Source organism: Chenopodium quinoa, unplaced genomic scaffold (genome assembly GCF_001683475.1).
Source record: "Chenopodium quinoa cultivar QQ74 unplaced genomic scaffold, ASM168347v1, whole genome shotgun sequence".
Classification (NCBI taxonomy): domain Eukaryota; kingdom Viridiplantae; phylum Streptophyta; class Magnoliopsida; order Caryophyllales; family Amaranthaceae; genus Chenopodium; species Chenopodium quinoa.
Window position 1 is genome coordinate 1,386,418 of NW_018743327.1, and position 19,372 is coordinate 1,405,789.

Sequence of the window (19,372 nt, forward strand, 5' to 3'; positions counted from 1 at the left end):
ATTTCCACATCAGCGCCAAACGCCAGCTGTAGCGCCTGGCGCTACGCTTGGCGCCTGGCGCTAATGTTAGCGTCAAGAGCCAATAGCCAGCGATGGCGCCAACATCGTTTTATGTGCGCCAGAACTCTGTTTTGATATTTTATCTTTTTGGCTGATTTTCTCTATAAATAACGTGCTAAAAACTCCGTTTTCGATAACCAATTATCATCAACATTCATCCACAATCACCTACGATCATCGATTCTCTCTATTTTCTACCAACTCTCATCAAGATTTTCTTGATTACTCTCTCTCTCTTTCTCTCTCTTTTCTAAACTAGCCTTTTCAAATACAAAATTCCGCATTTATCAGATCTAGATACACCTAGCCATATTCGAAGTTGCCTTCGCCCTAGACGGGAAAGATTTAATTTATGAGGGTTTGGTCCCAAATCTCTATTTCAATTATTTAATTTAATTGTTTTAATTATTATTTTCCTTGAAGTTACTAACGCGTGTATTTTGTTATTAGAAAGAGGTACGAGGCATCAAAGTAAGTATTTTGATGGTTTTTATTGATATTATGATGTTATTATGATATTCCTAGTATCATGTCTAGGGTAACTTTAAAGTAAGTATGATTAAAAGTACGATGCCTTTTATGTTCTTTCTAATATTTATTCATGTTAGTATCATGTTAGGATTAAAGATTTGCTTTTTATTGTTAGTGACATGCTAGGGTTTGCTATCAATCTTGTTAGTATCATGCCTAGAATCTTGCTATTATTATGCTTTAACATGATTATGATTTTTATGATTAATTATCATGATTATTTTTATAATTATAATTATTATTATGATGATTATTATTATGTTGCTTGATTTTATTTATTGTTATTACTTGATCATGCCTTTATGCATGTTTAAAGGGAATTTGTACTTGTAATCACGCTTAATAAGATAATTAATAATCTTGTTTAGGGTTAATTTGATTATAATTCAAGTGATCACCAATAATAGATTTATTTATGCATTAATATTCAACCAACATAGATTAAACAGGTTTAGGGTTAATCCTAATGATTGTATGTTAGTCAGAAAGCGCACATGAATACAATCAGAATAAAGTAGAGGCCTATTATTAGGGCAGGTTCAATCTCTTTTAGGTTGGATTTGTACCTTCATCCCCGAACCCTATTTGGTTCAAGACCTTATGGAGTTGACGATCTCTTGGATCGTTAAGGGGTGTAACCTTCACCTCGTGAACGGTTTACAAGTTCCTAAAACTTGTTGACGACTCTTTTGCTCTATCTTCTTTCCCTTTGGACGCCACCGTACTTTAGTGTATGATCACAGTGGGGTTCAAGATAGGGGATTAACGCTTGAAATATTCCCTACAGATGGCTGATGGTATTTAATGAGCAGAATTTGAATGCTTTGGTTTGTTTAAAAAAATTTCAGTTGGAGGGAAATACAAAATCCTCCAAATTTTCATTCAAACAAAAATTGGGGTGAAAAAGTAGGAGGGAAAAAACTTTCCTCTTACTTTTACTGATTTCCCCACCAAAATGCTAGTGGGGGGGACCTACTTTCTCTCTCCACCCCTTTAATTACTTACACACTTAATGTCTTAATCTTTGCCCCTCAAATTTTGCCTAGGTAACCGCAAAGTGCCTCAAAGTTGCACATAATAATAAACGGAGGTAGTATAATATTAGGAGTCCTTATCACTTAAGATTTTGGGTGTAACCAACTCTCAATGGGATAAATATCATCTTATTTACTTTCCTAAAATATGGATATTATCCCCTTAAGTGATATAGATCAAGTAACAAATACTTGCTTAGGATAAGATAGACTTTGGAGGCCACTTAATCTCCAACATCTCCCACTTGGCCACAAAGGCTATATTATACCTTCCACTTAGCTTATAAGCTATCCACAAACAAACTTGAGGATCCATTTCATACGAGTAGTGGAGCGTGCGACCAAGATTAAAGCGAAAACCAATAATATGTTAAGCCATCGTCTAACTAACATATTACCAAATCAAAGAACACATCATTATACCCCAAACTGTTTGATCATCACTAAATTTTGGCATACACATATCTCTTACGCAATTAACAAACACCGCTCCCCGGCAACGGCACCATTTTGACAAGGGTTAAATCGGTCGCTACAATCTAACTCTCAATCAAACAATACTTATACGAACACCCTATAACCAAGTACAATGGCAAATAAAGGTTCGGTCCACGAGGAACGAGAGTAATTGCAAATCAATCTTAAACCTAAGCTAGTTCGAAATCAATGGAAAATGGTGTTCTAAAATACTACTAATAAGATGGGATAAACCAGATAAACTAAGACACTAGGGAAGACGGGAATTCACCAAACCATCGGTAACTACGCAACAAGGAATCACAGAGACAAACGGGATATGCAAAGACTATATGTCTGATCAATATCATGAGGTAGGAAGACAACGGGCAATATTAAGCTTGGATTTCTCATGCACTTAACATTACTCGATACATAATCAAACCACATTAAACAATGAAATACTCAATTCACAATCTCTTGTTCAAATCAAGGAAATCATGCAATCAAATTCAAGATTCTAGGTTAGCTACTCCTATTATAATGAATTAACATGCAATCGCATATAATCAATTTAATCACAATCCGTTTATCAAAATCAATCCTCAATTACATAGGTTACCTAGGCCGGGTTTCATCCCGAAACCCTAGCTAGGAGACTACTCACACATATTCATAATCAAAGCAATAATGAATTCCAAAAGCATAATAAATATAAACATGAATTCTGATTAAGGAATAATAAAGCTTGATTAATAAACAAGAATGAATAATACCAATTGTATTGATGCGAATCAATGGAAAAGTTCAGAACTTTGATATCCGTCGTCAATGAATAATACAAAGAATCTTCGCAAATCTTGCTTCAAATCAATCCAAGAAAACTAAAATCTCTAGAAATATCTCTAAGAAAACTAATGAATCTCTAATACTAAGAACGTTCTCCAATAACTCTCTACAAAGGCTCTCAAAACTATCTCTAAAAAACTGTATATGGAATCCTCTTAAAGTTGGGCCTTATATACGTCTTCTAATGCGGAGAAGTCAAGCGCGCAGTTAACCCTGGATCAGCACGGCCGTGCTGTATTTGGCACGGCCGTGCTAGCTTGTCAGTAAGTAAACCGGATTTCTTCTTCAAATTGGCACGGCCGTGCTATATATGGCACGGCCGTGCAGCTTCCTGGCACGGCCGTGCTAAAAATGACACGGCCGTGCTGAATATGCTCTAGCACGGGGCTCATACTGAAGCTGACACGGGCACGGGCAACATCTGGCACGACCGTGCTAATGGCCTGCACGGCCGTGCGGGTGCGTGGATACTGACACGGCCGTGCTATTGGCTTGCACGGCCGTGTTGCCTTGCCTGGGGTTGCTTGCTTATAGGCCAGCACGGGTGTGCCTATGGTAACACGGCCGTGCTGCCTGTGCTATGTAATCAATGCACGGCACTTGAACTTCCTTAACTCCTCGGACTTCGGTCAAGGCTAGCTCGGTTACGCATCAAGGGCTCGGGATCCGATTAAACTCGGTTGATATTACCTGAAAACACATCAAAAACAAACCGAAAACCCGTGAAGCACGTAATATGGGGAACGTAAGCATAACAAGGTAATAATCGGCCAAAGCGGCCCCAAATACATCCAAAATCATCCTAAAATATGCTCTAAAGCGCGCCCTAAAGTGCGCTTGTCAACACGCTAAAGTAGCATCACCAAGCTTGACTTCACAACATGGCTTTAAGTACAAAGAGCATAAAAATTGGACTAATTAAGTTGTCCATAGGACTCACACAATGACAAGCAAGGGATAATTGATGTCATTTCCTTATAGGTCGATATATAAGCACATACAGTATGATTTGTATGTTATGGCATAACTCCCACTTACTAGGAGATGTCACTTTTATGCCATACGAATATAGTAAGTTTCTACTCAAAAACTTACACCTAGGTTCAACACATAAATAATTGCTCTTATACGGCTAATAAGGCTTTAGTATGAAATTTGGGAACAATTCATACACGACTTATTAGATTAAGTCTCATCTTAGCCGACTAAATAAGGCGATCTTATGAAATCATTCTTTTATACACCCAATTGTATATTCACAAACAACGAATATTGTTCGTACTTAGCTCAAACATAATTTCAGTCTCATCCTACTTACCACCTAGGTACTAGGGAGATTACCAATGTGAGAAGGCTGATCAAAGCCTAGTGACATTAAAAAAAATGTGCTTAATAATACAACATTTATAAGGAAAAAAACATATTCTTTATTAATAAATGCTCAAGATCATATATCCATTACATTAAATAAAAAATATCCCATTAAATCAAACTCTACGTAAACCCAAATTCTTCATATGAGTTTGAAATGCATCTCTAGGGATAGGTTTAGTCATATGATCGGCAACCATCCTATTAGTGGGAATATGTTTAAGGACTATCTCCTTTTCTTTGATAGCATTACAAACAAAATGGTAACGCCTCTTAATATGCTTGGTCTTTCGATGGAAATTAGGTTCAGCGTATTGGATTGCAGCAATGTTATCACAATACATCAATATCGGATCATCTGCTTTGGAGGATTTGTTAAGATCTTGTAGAAAGGCTCTCAACCAGATTGCTTCTTGTACTGCAAGGCAACTTGCTACATACTCTGCCTCCATGGTAGACAGTGCAATGCGATCTTGTTTCTTACTACTCCAAGAAACAGAAACTAGAGGTGGACTTAGACTCATCTACATCACCCCCCTCCCCCCCCCCCCCCCAATCTGCATCTGTGTATCCCTTTAACTTTAATTCAAATCTCCACCTTGATAGCATAGGATTAGATCAATTGTACCATGAAGGTAACTCAAGATTCTTTTCGCTGCTTGCCAATGAGCAGGCCCCATATTACTTTGGTAATGACTTACCAAACTAACCGCGAAGCATATGTCAGGCCGTGTACATAACATAGCATACATTAAGCTCCCTACTGCACTTGCATAAGGAAATGTACTCATTTTTGCTTTCTCATTTTCTGTTTTGGGACACTGATCAAGGCTTAAGGTTAGACCCTTTTCGACTGAAGTATCAACGGGTTTAGAATGTTGCATCCGGAATCGTTCTAACAATGTCTTGATGTAGGCTTTTTGGCTGAGACCAATTAGCCTTTTTGAACGATCTCTAATGATTTCAACACCAAAGACAAACTTAGCTTCACCCATATCCTTCATCTCAAAAGTGGAGGATAGCCACGACTTAGTGGCATTGATCATCTCCATGTCATTTCCAGCCATAAGTATGTCATCTACATACAAAGTAAGAAACAAATTAAAATTCCTTTGTTTGTTTCCTTGACGTACACACAATGATCTTCATCCACAACGCTTAAGCTAATTGTAGTTATAGCTTCATGGAATCTGAAGTACCATTGCCTTGATGATTTCTTAAGACCATATATGGACCATTTGAGATGACACACCTTATCCTCATTTCCTTTTGAGACAAACCCAATGGGTTGATCCATATAAATTTCTTCTTCTAACTTTCCATTGAGGAACGCGATCTTAACATCCATTTGAAATAATTCCAAATCCAAATGGGCAACCAAGGCTAGAAGTAAGCGAATATAAGCTAATCTCACCATAGGAGAAAAGGTATCTTCATAGTCTATGCCCTCAATTTGGGTATAGCCTTTCGCTACTAAACGGGCCTTAAACTTTTCAATTGATCCATCTGCCCTTTGCTTAATTTTAAAGACCCACTTATTTCCAATAAACTTACGATTGGCTGGGGGTTGGACCAATTCCCAAACCTCATTCCTTGCCATTGATTCCATCTCATCCCTTATTGCATCCATCCATTCCGAACTATTAGGTGAGTTTATTGCTTCTCCATAAGAAGAAGGTTCATCTATAGCTAAAGGAGTGCAAAGGTACATTTCACCTTCAATTTGAAAGTACCGACGTGGTATATTTCCACGCTCACTCCTCCTTAAAGTAGGACCACCATTGTCACTCAAACTAGTTGACTCTCTCCCAATATCACCTAAGATTGTAGGATCATGATCACTAGTGGGTAACACCTCACTATTGTCGGTGACTTCATTAGGAGTTTCAAATTCCCCTCCCACACCAACAGGTAGTACGTGAAGGCTCTTCTTGTAACTCATACAAGTTTAGGTCCTTCTTCATCTCACATACACTAGGGAACTCATCCTCTAGAAAATCAACATTGCGAGACTCCATTTCAGTCATGCCTCCATTAGGATGTTCACCATACATAACATACCCTTTTGATTGGGATGGGTATCTAATGAACACCATTTTGGTTGCTCACGGACCAAGTTTCCCATACTTGTGTGTAGGGTTGTGAACATATCTAGCTGAACCCCAAGGGCGTAAATGGTCCAAGACAGGCTTTCTCCTAGTCTATAACTCATATGGAGTGGTGGGTACACTTTTACTAGGCACACGATTAAGAATATAGGTGGCCGTTAAAAGTGCATCCCCCCAAAAACTAATAGGGAGGTTAGCATGGGCCATCATTGATCTTACCATGTCTAGTAAGGTACGGTTCCTCCGTTCCGCAACACCATTTTGTTGTGGAGTACTGGGAATCGTAAGCTGTCTAAGTATACCCTTTTTCTCACAAAAATCTTTGAACATATTAGATAAATATTCACGACCTCGATCAGTTCAAAGATTTTTGACACTGATCTCCCTTTGGTTCTCAACTTCCGCTACAAAGCGTTTGAAACAATCAAGTTCTTTATAACGATGAGATAACAAATATACATGACTAAAACGTGAATAATCATCAATTAATGTGAGAAAATATGTAGCACCATTACATGCTTTAACATTCATAGGTCCGCAAATATCAGAATGAATTAATTCTAAGGGACGAGATGCCCTATGAGCCTTACCAAAAGGCTTCTTGCATGCTTTACCTGCTAAACATGGTTCACATTTAGGTAACTTAACCCTAGTGATATTTTCAAGCAAACCTTCTTTAGCTAAGCTTGTCATTCTTTCTTGGCCAATATGACCAAGTCTAGCATGCCATTTTAATGAGTATCTAGTCTAAATAAACCATCAACCAAACTACCATGTCCATACAAAATGTCATGATAATGAATATCTAAACTATCAAATTGGAAATTTAATGAAAATCCTAAACGTAGCAATGATATGAAAGAAGTCAAATTACATCGAACTCTAGGAGCATAAAGAGCATCATGTAATCGTAAGGTCTTTTCTCCATGAAGTTTAAGTTGGTAGGTACCAAAACCAAGGACTTCTTCCTCACTACCATTTCCAAGCATGACAGTTTGCGTGCCCACTGGAACTCGATGGTATTCCAAGAAGCCAACTCTATCACAAACTATGTGCTTGCTTTCTCCTGTATCTACAATCCATTCAGGAAGAGTATTAGCAACTAATGCATTAGAGCATACAAAACACTTAGAAGAGTTGGAGAAAGACAATACGTTCTTTGGTTCAGGACACTCCCGAGCCAAATGACCCTTCTTTCTGCAGTTGTAGCACGTCATGTGAGCTACATTCTTTTTCTTGGACTTACCATATTGGTGCTTACGAATCTCACCATTTTTAGGTCCTTTGGAAGGACGCTTACCCTTAGCATTATTGTTTTGCTTGGGATGTTTAGCCTTACGCTTCACAAAATGGGCGACATTGGCACTAGCAGTCTTAGACGGACCAACTGCTTGTAAGCGTTCATCCTCCATTTCAAGGTGTCTAGAGATGTCTTGAAAGGTCTTGATATTCTCACTGTGAGTCATGAGAGCTTTGAAGTTCCTCCAATGTTCAGGTTCATCAGGTAATGAACGAATCACACCCAAGATTTGTTCCTCATCAGAAACTTCACGCCCTGCAGTCTTAAGATCACGAATCAAGGCTCCCATCACACAAAGATGTTCTGCCATGGTGTGTTTTGGATCCTTTGAGTATTGCATCCATTTCAGGTTCAAAGCAAGAATCCTTGTAGCTGATGTTTGACCATATGTGATCTTAAGTCTGTTCCACATCTCTTGAGCATTGGAACAACTCTCAAACTCACCAATGAGGTCATTATGCATTTCTTCATCGTAATTTTCATGTTTAGGATCTTTGGGTTTCTAGAACCTCGCGTTCATTTAGCAAATATTGATTTTTCCTATGCCAGATGTCATAATTGGTGCCATCAAGTTTGTCAATAGAGGACAAATCTCCAATCAAGGTTTTGGATCCCATTTCTACAAATATTTAACAATGGACATTAGGCACATTAAATAATTAAATTATTAAAATCTTTTATTTATACCACAATTCAAAAATTTCGCTAAGCTAGTAATCATCACTTATGATAAAAAGAAAAGATGAATAACAATTTAATTATTGCTCATACAGAAACAATACGTATATAAACTTATGAAACCAATTCAGTTCCCAATATTTAATAAAGTGCCAAACAGATTAGCTAAATGGATCATTCACATAGATATGATCAAGAAAACATGCATGCATGATTTAATTATAAATTATGCTAAACATATTTGCAATAATTAATAATATAAAGTCAAACATGCTTGAGTATACTTTGCCACTTGTCACAAAGACATGCAAGTGACATACGAAACTTAGAATGTGAGTTTTCAATTACAACTAGTAATTTTAGAGATTAAAATAGATAGTGGAATACAACTATTCATACATAATATTGCAAGATGCAAACTGTAAAAGAGACCAACTCCATTATGCATTTTTTTTTATTAATTTAAACTTCTATAGTACAAATAGTCAGTGTATATAGAATGAAAACAGAGAAAATACATCCACAAAAGAAACACATCCCTCCCATTCTCTAGTTTTCTTTCTTATCTTTTATTATAAAATACACAAAGTACTCTCACCACATATAAAAATACCCCACCCGACGATCACTTAAATCACCACTTATTTCTTGTATCGCCTTTTCAAAACATTGATGTAACCAATACATATATCAGTAAGAAGAACCCCCGATACGACCTAAAAGTCCAAAATTGATTGATACAAGGGCGTGTAACGAGCACTTTTAAAGAATTAATATATTTTTTTAGAGGTTTTGGTGAGTTAAGTAATCATGTACTATGTACTAAACAAGAATACATAAAAAAAATAAAAAGTTTGCTTGGAAGTGTGAACTGATATACAGAAGATTAATCAAACTAATTGAAAAATCCATATGAATTTATGTAATTTATGGAACTAATCATCAAGGAATTAAAGTACACCGATTTATATTTGGAAGAGTAGTACACAACTTATTCATCTTGCAATCATGATTTTGACTAACAAAATAAGTAAAACTTTGGGATCATCATACGGCATAAAATTCAGACTAGCTATATACAATTTTGTATGCAAATTACTAAGAGAAAAAAATGATCCGTCCAAGGCATACGATTAGTATAATGAAATATGTCGATTAGTATAAATACGACATACGATTGTAAACTAATTACATATTATAAAATTGCACCACATACTTTATATTATTCTACAAGCATATCAGAGACATTAAAAGGAATAAAATATCAAGCCGGCATGATAAATATAGGTGCATGATCTCGTAACATAAAAACATGAAATCAAGAAGTCAACCATCTTCTTTAGATAACACATGATAGCAAACGTGGTGATATAATGTCAGATTAATTAGGCATATTTAACATATAATTATGCAACTAACACTTGTTGACAGAATCATGACATCATGATTTATAATAGCGGCGAAATCGAGTCATGGGCTCTGATACCAATATAGAATTTAAAAGGGTAAGGAACAATACTTACCTCTCTAGCAGAAGCACAACAAGATCTAGAACTCGCCTTACGAACCGCATCGGAGGGCTACTAGAGTCCTCAATGATAGTCACACTCCAAAACCCAGAGTCTAGGACGATGACTCTAATGGAAAGCACTCTCAATTTTGTGGAATATTTCTCCGTAAAATTGTACGTTCGTTGGCTACAACGGATATCATATTTATAATATTAGGAGTCCTTATCACTTAAGATTTTGGGTGTAACCAACTCTCAATGGGATGAATATCATCTTATTTACTTTCCTAAAATATGGATATTATCCCCTTAAGTTATATAGATCAAGTAACAAATACTTGCTTAGGATAAGATAGACTTTGGAGGTCACTTAATCTCCAATAGCTTTGACATTGCATTAAGGCATTGACAAGATTATTATCTTAAACCTCACAAACTATGCAATCTTTTTGTTTATTTATCTACCCATTAATCTTTAGGAGCTCAATTTCAAAAATTGTTTTTCATCTTATTACATTTAATTTTTATATGTACTTTTGAATTAACTAAAGCAAGGCATTGTTCGCACCACACTAATGTTACTTAAAATGTGATTCCCGTTCCTCAAAAAAAAAAAAAAAAAAAAAAAAAAAAAAAAAAAAAAAAGGTGATTTCCAAAAATTACTACGGACTACAGAGTACAATTTTTCACCTTCTCGGCTCCTCCCGCCTCCCGGTTCTCTTTCCTCCATTGAAGCGACTACTCTGAAGCGAATTGTGAGCTTTCTCTCCTCCATTGAAGCTTAGGTAAGATGTTTTCTCTTAATCAATGAACATCAGTTTCACAATCTAGTATTAACCCTTAATTTAATTCAATCTAGGGTTCTTCTAAGGTGGATAGAATGTTAAACCATGTTTTAGTTACAAGTATAATTTAATCACTGCACAAAGAAGAATTAATTTTGATAATTGATTCAGATTTGGTTGCTATGATGCTGCAAAACTCTTAAATGTTAAGACTGAATTATGAATTAGGAATTTTTCTCACTGCCTCTGCCAACATACCCAACTCCAGATTTTCACTTTATTATGCCAAAATTTAGGATTTGGGTTCAGTTAAAATTGTCTTTGCTGAATTTGGTATTCCTCATTCTTACTCTTTGACCACTTTGTTTTCAGCATTTACTAAGTTGGGTCAGGTTGATTTTGACTGCCAACTGCTTGATGAAATGCCTCTGAGAAATGTTAAAGCCTTAGAATGCTGTAATTATTTGTTTTTCTGAAACTGGGTATGATGATAATGTATTGAACTTGTTCATGAGAATGAATATGTTAAGTGTGAGCCATGATTATGCTTTTGCTTGCGTTCTTATTCCTCCTGCCCTGGCTCAGGGATGGGCCTGATAATGAAGTGTGGATTCCCTTGGTTGATGGGGTTTGGGCGAGGCAAGTCTTTTAAAGCTACTGATGCTAATTATTTCTGGGGTGGGATAAATGACTTTAGCTTTGTTAATTAAATTTGGCAAGGTGAATTTGTTGCCTTAGGTGTGGACGTATGGTGCAACGACAGTTTCAGTTTGATTTGGAGCTTTACGAGGCCAGGGTTTAACTCTTTGGCTTCAACTAAGCTGGGACTCTAGGAGGTTAGATGTTGGATTTAGCTGCTGAGTCTGATTGCTTTGATTTCATCTAAATTGAAACACATTTAGTTCCTACTTTACATTTGCTTGGTGATTGATACTATAATGTCTTGGACATAAGATATGATTTTGTCTTTGGTCCTTTGCTATGGAGGGGCAAAATCTAGGTCATACCAAAGCTAGATTTCTGTCTTTCATGTTAAAAGAAAAAATAATAATTGCTCTGATGATGTGCTAATTCATTTAATTGATTTGATGTCTCTAGACTACTGTACGTATATAGCTGGAATGCCTGTAACCTGTAAACAATACTTTTCCTTGTCTCTTGCTATACTTCAAAATATGTTTCTCTCTACATGTAACTATGTTTACAATCTTGAATTGAAGGCCAAATTCTTAAATTAGGGATTGTTTATTTAATTATTTTTGTCATCCCCAGATTTTTATAGGACTTGATGGGTTATTACTTATTTGTTTGCTTCTTGGATGTTTTGCTGGCAATTGCTAATAACTTTTCAAATTCACTTGCTTCTTACATGACTAGTCAGCAGTAGTGTAGTGCCAAAAGTACAGGCTTTTTGATGGGTACTAGCACAATTTGTCTGGGAAAATATAGAGATTTCATGACTTATTTATTTAAGTTTTAAAATTGCAGTGGGTGGAAGCCTTAATGGAAGGCAGTGGCGGAGCTATATGTGTGCACGCTGAGTCACGTGACTCAGCAGTGCAAAAAAAAAAAAAAAGTTTAATTAAAAAAAAAAAAAAAAAAACGCGTCATTCAACTCCCTCTCTCACAACCCTAAAGTCTCTAACTCCCTCTCTAACAACTCACAACCCTAACTCCTTCTCTCACATCAACCAGCCGACCACCGACGCCGGAGTGCCAGACCAGCCACCAGCCCACTGTGTCGTTCACACGTACGCATCAGGTCACCTCTTCACTCAATCACTCCTTCAAGCCTTCAAGACAACAAGGCCTTCAAGCCTGCGGCCACGGTGCCACCGCCTTCGGATCTACGGCGACCACCGAATAATTGACCGAAGCGACCAGTCGACCATCGAATGCTATGAGCCTGTGACTTTCTATTTTTAATTTCCAAATTTTATCACCCTTTTTGTTTCGAAATTATTATTCTTAATACAATTAGAAAGGTACGAGCTTTCTCCAAGTTTGCAATACTTCCATTTTATGCAGTTCAATTCTCAATTGTTTTTTCTTGTTTTATATTCAATGTTTTTTTGATTATTATGGGTTTATGTTGTGTTCTTGATTCTGGTTTTTTTTTTTCCTTCTGAAATTGTTGTTTTAGTTGATTAATCATGCGTTTGAGCTACTAATTGTGAAATTTAAGATTTTATTTGGTAATTTAATTTTAAGTTGTAATTTAAATTGCTCATAGTTCAGCTTTATTCAAATGCTTCTGTCAATTGCAGTTGCTTGATTTATATTTATCTGTTTTATATTTCAAGGTACAATGTTAAAAGCAAATTTCTCTGTTCTGATTTATATTTACCTTTTTTATAAAAGTCCCCATTGTAGTAGAATTATCAATTTTGAACTGTTTTTTAGTTAATTGTGAGAAAGTTTGGGGTATTTTTGTAATCCCTATTGTGCAAGGTCTTGTTTTTGTGTTAGTTTGTAGACTTGGAAAATGTAATAGAATCTGTTGCAACTGGCATTTGTAAAGTATATTTGTATATAGCATGACCAAAGTAATGGGATTTGTTTTTTTTTTTTTGTTTTTGTTTTTTTTTTTACAAGAACAGAAGAGCTTATATTACAACTAGATTAAAAGTAATGGGGTATGTTAGTTTGGCTAACTTATCAATTTTATAAAATTAAACAAGCTTTACTATTGCTATGTTATGAGCTTCAGATTATGGAACTTATATGTTAGGAGTCATATGATGGTATTTTTGGTGGTAATAGTAGCATATGGTTGGTATTTACACAACCGAGTGCCTTTGATTCCCTGGAAGCCTTTTGACACGATGTAAACCTTTGAGTTCAGGGTGACTCACAAGCTCGGAAATCCTGGATCCGCCACTGATGGAAGGTGATGCGGCTGATGCCAAAGGGGGGACAGAAAGCTTTCCATCAACGGTGTATGGTGATGGTGTATCTGTGCAAGAGTGTCAAAATATGATCCAGAGAAGTTTGCGAACTCCCATGGTGAAATTTCTGATGGAGAATTTGGAAAAATCAGGGTGTAGCATTGGAGATGGCTTCATAAAAGCTGTTGATTGTAAGCGGAAAATTAGTGGTGGTTATGTTCGTGGTGGAGGGATAATGGTATGTAGTAATTATATGAACATGCAAGATGAGGTCAACCAAGTTCTGATTCATGAGCTCATTCATGCTTATGATGATTGTACAGCAAAAAACTTAAATTGGGCTAATTGTGCTCATCATGCTTGTAGTGAGATTCGCGCTGGCCATTTGAGTGGTGATTGCCACTTCAAACGAGAGCTATTGCGTGGCTATATGAAGCTCCGAGGTCATGAACAAGATTGTGTGAAGAGAAGAGTAATGAAATCAGTAATGGCCAATCCTCACTGCTCTGAAACAGCTGCCAAGGATGCAATGGAAGCTGTATGGGAGACTTGTTACAATGATACACGACCCTTCGATAGAGCTCCTTGAGATACACTAGTTTTCTTATAAGTGGCTTATGTGTAATGTTTGAAGCTGGTTACACAAAATTTTGTTTCCAAACTTTATAACATTTGTTTACTTTTCTCTGAAACAATCTTAATTGTTGCACCACTTTATAGTGGCTCTATTTGATAGGCAGTTCAATTCGAAACAATTATACTGGAATTTGTACGGGCATGAATCAAACAAATAAATCAGAATTTTTTTTAGCATGATTTCAATCATTGATCCCTTTGCTTAATTGCTTCTCTCCTCCTTTCAAATTTCAATGAGACAGAATCTGCAGCTGGTGCCACTTGTGGTCTCACCACTTTCGGAACAAAGATTTTGGCAGCTCTGAAGGATGAAACAAGGAGTCAGTCATGATTAGTCTTTCCTCAGAAATTTAGAAATTTAGGTGAAGTTACCCAATGCATGCATAATCTGAAATAGAGGGATTTAGATTGCTCTTATGTTGCTTCGGTACCTAAGTCTTGGAATCAGATATAGTTGTAAGATGTTATTTTTAGCTATGCTATGTATCAACTAAGATGTGATATGTATCAATACTTCTTGTGAAGTGTTTTGTCCTCTTTTCTTATTGAGAACTAACCTTACAAAGATCTGTTATTTGTTAGCTATACTGAATTTCTAAAGTGACTCCATGATTGGTCTACAACCGGAGTTGAGTTGCTGATAGAAAAAACCCCCTTAGACACAGAATTTGCTATTTGTGATTATGTGACTAGGGTGGCAAGTTGGTAACGACGGATATGATTCTTGCAACCCGTGCTCAGGTCAGATGGCTATCAGGAAATGTACTAGCTGCAGCTCCTGTAATGGGAAAACCTGGTTGTCACTATTCTGTAATCTGTGTTATTTGGTATTGATTTAAGTTGGTTTTACAATAAGTGGTGTGACATTACATGTAGCAGTTCCACATCCCTTGCTCAACAAATTCAGTGTTCAGGTGCTTGATTCTCTTGTGGTTAAAAGAAGTGAGAGTTTAATGATTATTGTCAGTAGTGTCACTGTCTCAGTACTGCCTGAAATGCTTCATGGCTTAGTACTCGACTACTTGGGGAAAAGCAGAAATTTGTGTACTTATCTACGGACAATGTATTTTACCTCCTTTTTTTGTTTTATATATAAAATGTTAATTTGTAATGACCATTATGATGAAATCAATCGCTAATGTTAGTACCTTTTTTTTTTTTTTTTTTTTTTACCATTATGATGAAATCAATCGATATTGTTAGGACTATTGGTATTTTGCTTTGGTTAGAGCATCAACACTCGATAATATTCATCCAAAAGTTGTAAATTTTTATTACCCGGTGGCATAAAACTATACCATCAAATGGTATATACCATCCCATGGTAACCTTTTGCTTCGTTCCACGTGAAATATGAACCAACCAGGTCATGCCATGTGGCCTGACTGTCATACATCTTTTATTTTATTTTTTTTTCAATTGCATTTTTAGAAAAAATTATTAAGTTAAAAATTATGAAAAAATTACCATTGTTCGTAATATTTCAAGACATACACATAGACACCCATATTGATATAGTTTATATATTTTTGAAATTCACTTTTTTCTACATAAATTGCTTGTTTTTATTTAATTAACTTTATAAATACTCCCTCTGTCCCCTTTTGAGAGCACACACAATGGTGAAGAAAAAAAAATCCTCACCACTCTCTCTCTACCGTTCCCTCTCCTCCACATCAGATTTTTTGTGAGGGAATTTTTTTAATCCCACTAATGAATAAATCAAAAATTTCCCCACCAATCTCTCTCTTACTTTTCCTACTACCCCACCACATTTCTCTCTCTTATTTTATTTTTAACTTTTAGTAAAGTAATTTTTTTGTACATGAAAATGTCAATAACTAAATTGTGGTTATTTTTATTATTACGTAATTAAGTGATAATTATACAATAACGAGTTAGTTATTTATTTGTAATGACAAGATTTAATATTTTACTTTTAATAGGTGTTTTACAATTTTTTCAAATATTTTAACACCGAATAATTTGCAAATAAATTATGAAATGAACACATAATGAAATTAAAATAAACACATAATGTTAAACCAATACAACGGTACATTAGAGAAGAACATTGGTACAATCACAGAAATGCTAAACGATTTCAAGGATTATTGTCGCCAAACTTTTGCCAAATGTGCTCTATCAAATCATCTTTAAGAGACTGATGAGTTCGTCTATCACGTAGAGCGTCCCTTTTCTCTAAGTAGTTGTTAATGTTGATCGGACGTCCGGTCTGGAACTGGAAGGGTTCATCATCATTGACAGTGGCACTTGTACTAGCTTGGTGTCTACGACGTGGATTTTTAGAAGCTACATCTTTTTCGTAGTATCTTCTTATTACATCTGCGTTTTTATATGTATCTCGCTCATCCTGGACTATCATATTATGAATTATTATACAAGTCTTTATAATGTCAGCTAATATATCTTCATCGTAAGCGAGTGCTGGTTGTCGTATAATCGCAAACCTTGCTTGCAGAACTCCAAATGCACGTTCAACATTCTTTCGCGCACCAGCTTTCCGATCAGCAAAAAGTTTTTTCTTAGGAGTTTGAGGATGGGTAAATCCTTGGACGAAAGTAGCCCAATTAGGATAAATACCATCAGTTAGGTAGTACGCCAAGTTGTACTCATGGCCATTCACGGTAAACTTAACAGGAGGTGCCCGGCCTTGCAAAACATCATTAAAAACAGAGGAACGATATAGAACATTAAGATCATTACACGAACCTGGAATACCGAAAAAGGAATGCCAAATCCATAGATCTTCATCTGCAACTGCTTCCAAAATGAGGGTTGCGTTTTTGTTTCGTCCGCAGTATTGACCTTTCCATGCATTAGGGCACTTTTTCCACTCCCAATGCATGCAATCAATACTCCCAATCATGCCTGGAAATCCACGGTGTTCATTTCTATACAAGATCTTTCGTAGGTCTTCATCAGTCAGGCTTCGTAAATACTCAGCTTCATATTGTTTGATAACACCCTCACAGAACTTTGCAAGACATTTCCGTGCAGTTGTTTCACCCATTCTTAGGTATTCATCAATGGCATTTGGAGCAACCCCATACGCCAACATTCTCATTGCTGCAGTGCACTTTTGGAGTCCATAACCCTAATCGCCCCGCAGCATCTCGTCTTCTGACGAAAAATTGATCATTTTCCATCATCGTATTCACAATCTTACAAAACAGAGGTCTCTTCATTCTAAACCTGCGCCGAAACTTATTTCCATTGTAAATTGGAGGGTCTGCGAAGTAGTCATTGACTAATTGGTTATGCCCTTCTTCTCGTTTCCTATCCATACGAACAACAACATTATCTTCTTCAGTATCAAGTTGTGTTTGAGGTGGTGGAGGTGGTGACAATATAGTTGGTAAGTGATTAACGAAAAAGTCGTCAATAAGTGAGTTTATTTCTTCATTTTGGTCTTCTAAAGAAGAACTTGAGCTTGTTGAGCTATTTCCAAACAACATTCTTTCTATTTAAATTAATTTTTGTGGAGGTTAGGGTTATGCATGATAATAACTGAAGCATATAGTCTTTATATAGAACCAAAAGAAGCAACAAACACATTCAAGGTCATACAGTCATGTGCTAGATATATGACTCGACAATGCCTTTACAGTAATCACTGTGATTGACAATTCAATAACACTTAATTGTCATAAATGAATGGACAACCCCATGCCATGACAGTCAATTAATTGTCATTCAGTGACTTGATATTTCAATGACACATATATGACTGTGATAAGGTGACTATAATATTTCACTGATACAAGAAACTAGTACGTTGGGCCAATGTATACATTAAATAAATACTACACATTAAACAATTTGAAAATTAAAACTTGACTAAACACTTAACATTACATAACCCTTAAATTAAAGACCTAATTTGAAAATGACAACAAACAATTAAAACACAAAGACTAAATGTAGAGTTATCACACTTAATTACTCTTCAAAAAGTTCATCTAGTAGTTTTTGTTTAATCATCTCTTCCTTTGGGGTGAGCGATGTCTTAGATAAGAACATTTGTAACATGTCAAATTTATGCTTCAGCTTATCAGACCGCATCTTCTCTTCTTGTAGCTGAATATGTTTCTCCTCTAACTCTAATTGTCGTTGTTTCCTCATTTCCTTTTGCTTTTCAAACTCAAATTTTTGTTGTTTAAGAGTTAACTCTGAACCTCGTTGATCGGTGTGAGCCTTGATCTGTTCCCCCATACTAATAACAGTTTCTTCTGTTGCGATCCCTTTGCCCTTTCTTTTTGCCTTTGCTTTCTTTACACCATCTGGGCGTGCTATACCTGCAGATTTGTAGCTACTACTTTCATCTCCTCTGCTTCTCTTACCACTATCAATGCTATTTTGAAGCTCAGTTTCCGCTTTGTGCTCAGCATCAACTTTCTTTCGTTCTTCCTTATCCATAGCCCACCTCGTGAACTTTCTCCACTTTGGATATTTGTTCACCATTTCCCAAGCATTCTGAAACTTGAAGTTCCTAGGCCCTTTTTTGCATGACCTTCGAAAAAATTCATGAGCGTTTTTGATGATATCTTCATCGTTATATCCACTTTTGGATAATCCAGAAGCTTCATCTAATGCACTAGCCCAAGTGAGTAGGTCTCCAACCATCCGTTTCCAATGACTCTCCAACATGTTCATATTTCTCTCCGGTAACTCGAATGGTCGAGCCCTTTGGGTCGCAGCATACGACTCATGAATACTTCTCCAAAGATCGGTAAATTTAATATCTTTACCTATAGTCGAATCTGTGCAATGCTGAAAGTAGGCCGCAATTAAAGCTTCATCTTCTCTTATAGACCAATCACGATTGTTTGTTGCAATTGGAAGTGGCTGATTTGGCCTTACATGGAGTTGATGCGACAATATGGGTTCCGGAGGGGATTGAGGTGTATCCGGAACAATGTCCTCTTCATCTTCACTCACTTGACTGTTGCTTCCTTGATAAACTTGTGGAGATTGCTCATAATTTTGAGAGGAAGGAGGTGGTTGTTGTGTAGGAAAAATAGATATATTTCCTCCAAATCTCTCAAGAAGTTGAGAAATTTGTGGATGATTGACAAGATAAGGATCAAAATCATTTAAATATTGTGAAAAATTGGGATTATTAGGATCCATTTTTAGCAAAC

The 19,372-nt window shown here is 36.3% G+C and overlaps 3 protein-coding genes across 4 annotated transcripts; 1 reads left to right on the forward strand and 2 right to left on the reverse strand.

Annotated features, from left to right (window-relative positions):
* The first annotated feature begins 10,285 nt into the window (after nt 1–10,285).
* LOC110737376 (mitochondrial inner membrane protease ATP23-like) lies at nt 10,286–14,393 on the forward strand. Of its 2 annotated transcripts, XM_021917730.1 has the most exons (3): nt 10,286–10,683; nt 12,172–12,668; nt 13,529–14,393. In XM_021917730.1, the coding sequence occupies exon 3, from the start codon at nt 13,567–13,569 to the stop codon at nt 14,158–14,160; it is 594 nt and encodes a 197-aa protein (XP_021773422.1). In that variant the 5' UTR covers nt 10,286–10,683; nt 12,172–12,668; nt 13,529–13,566; the 3' UTR covers nt 14,161–14,393. The 2 variants fall into 2 exon arrangements, with proteins under 2 accessions (XP_021773422.1, XP_021773423.1); XM_021917731.1 differs by lacking the exon at nt 12,172–12,668.
* A 1,918-nt stretch (nt 14,394–16,311) lies between these two features.
* LOC110737448 (putative nuclease HARBI1) lies at nt 16,312–17,241 on the reverse strand. Its single transcript, XM_021917810.1, has one exon. The coding sequence runs from the start codon at nt 17,239–17,241 to the stop codon at nt 16,312–16,314; it is 930 nt and encodes a 309-aa protein (XP_021773502.1).
* A 929-nt stretch (nt 17,242–18,170) lies between these two features.
* LOC110737449 lies at nt 18,171–19,361 on the reverse strand. The gene has a single exon (XM_021917811.1). It carries the CDS (start codon nt 19,359–19,361, stop codon nt 18,171–18,173), a length of 1,191 nt encoding a protein of 396 aa, XP_021773503.1.
* Nucleotides 19,362–19,372: the final 11 nt, after the last annotated feature.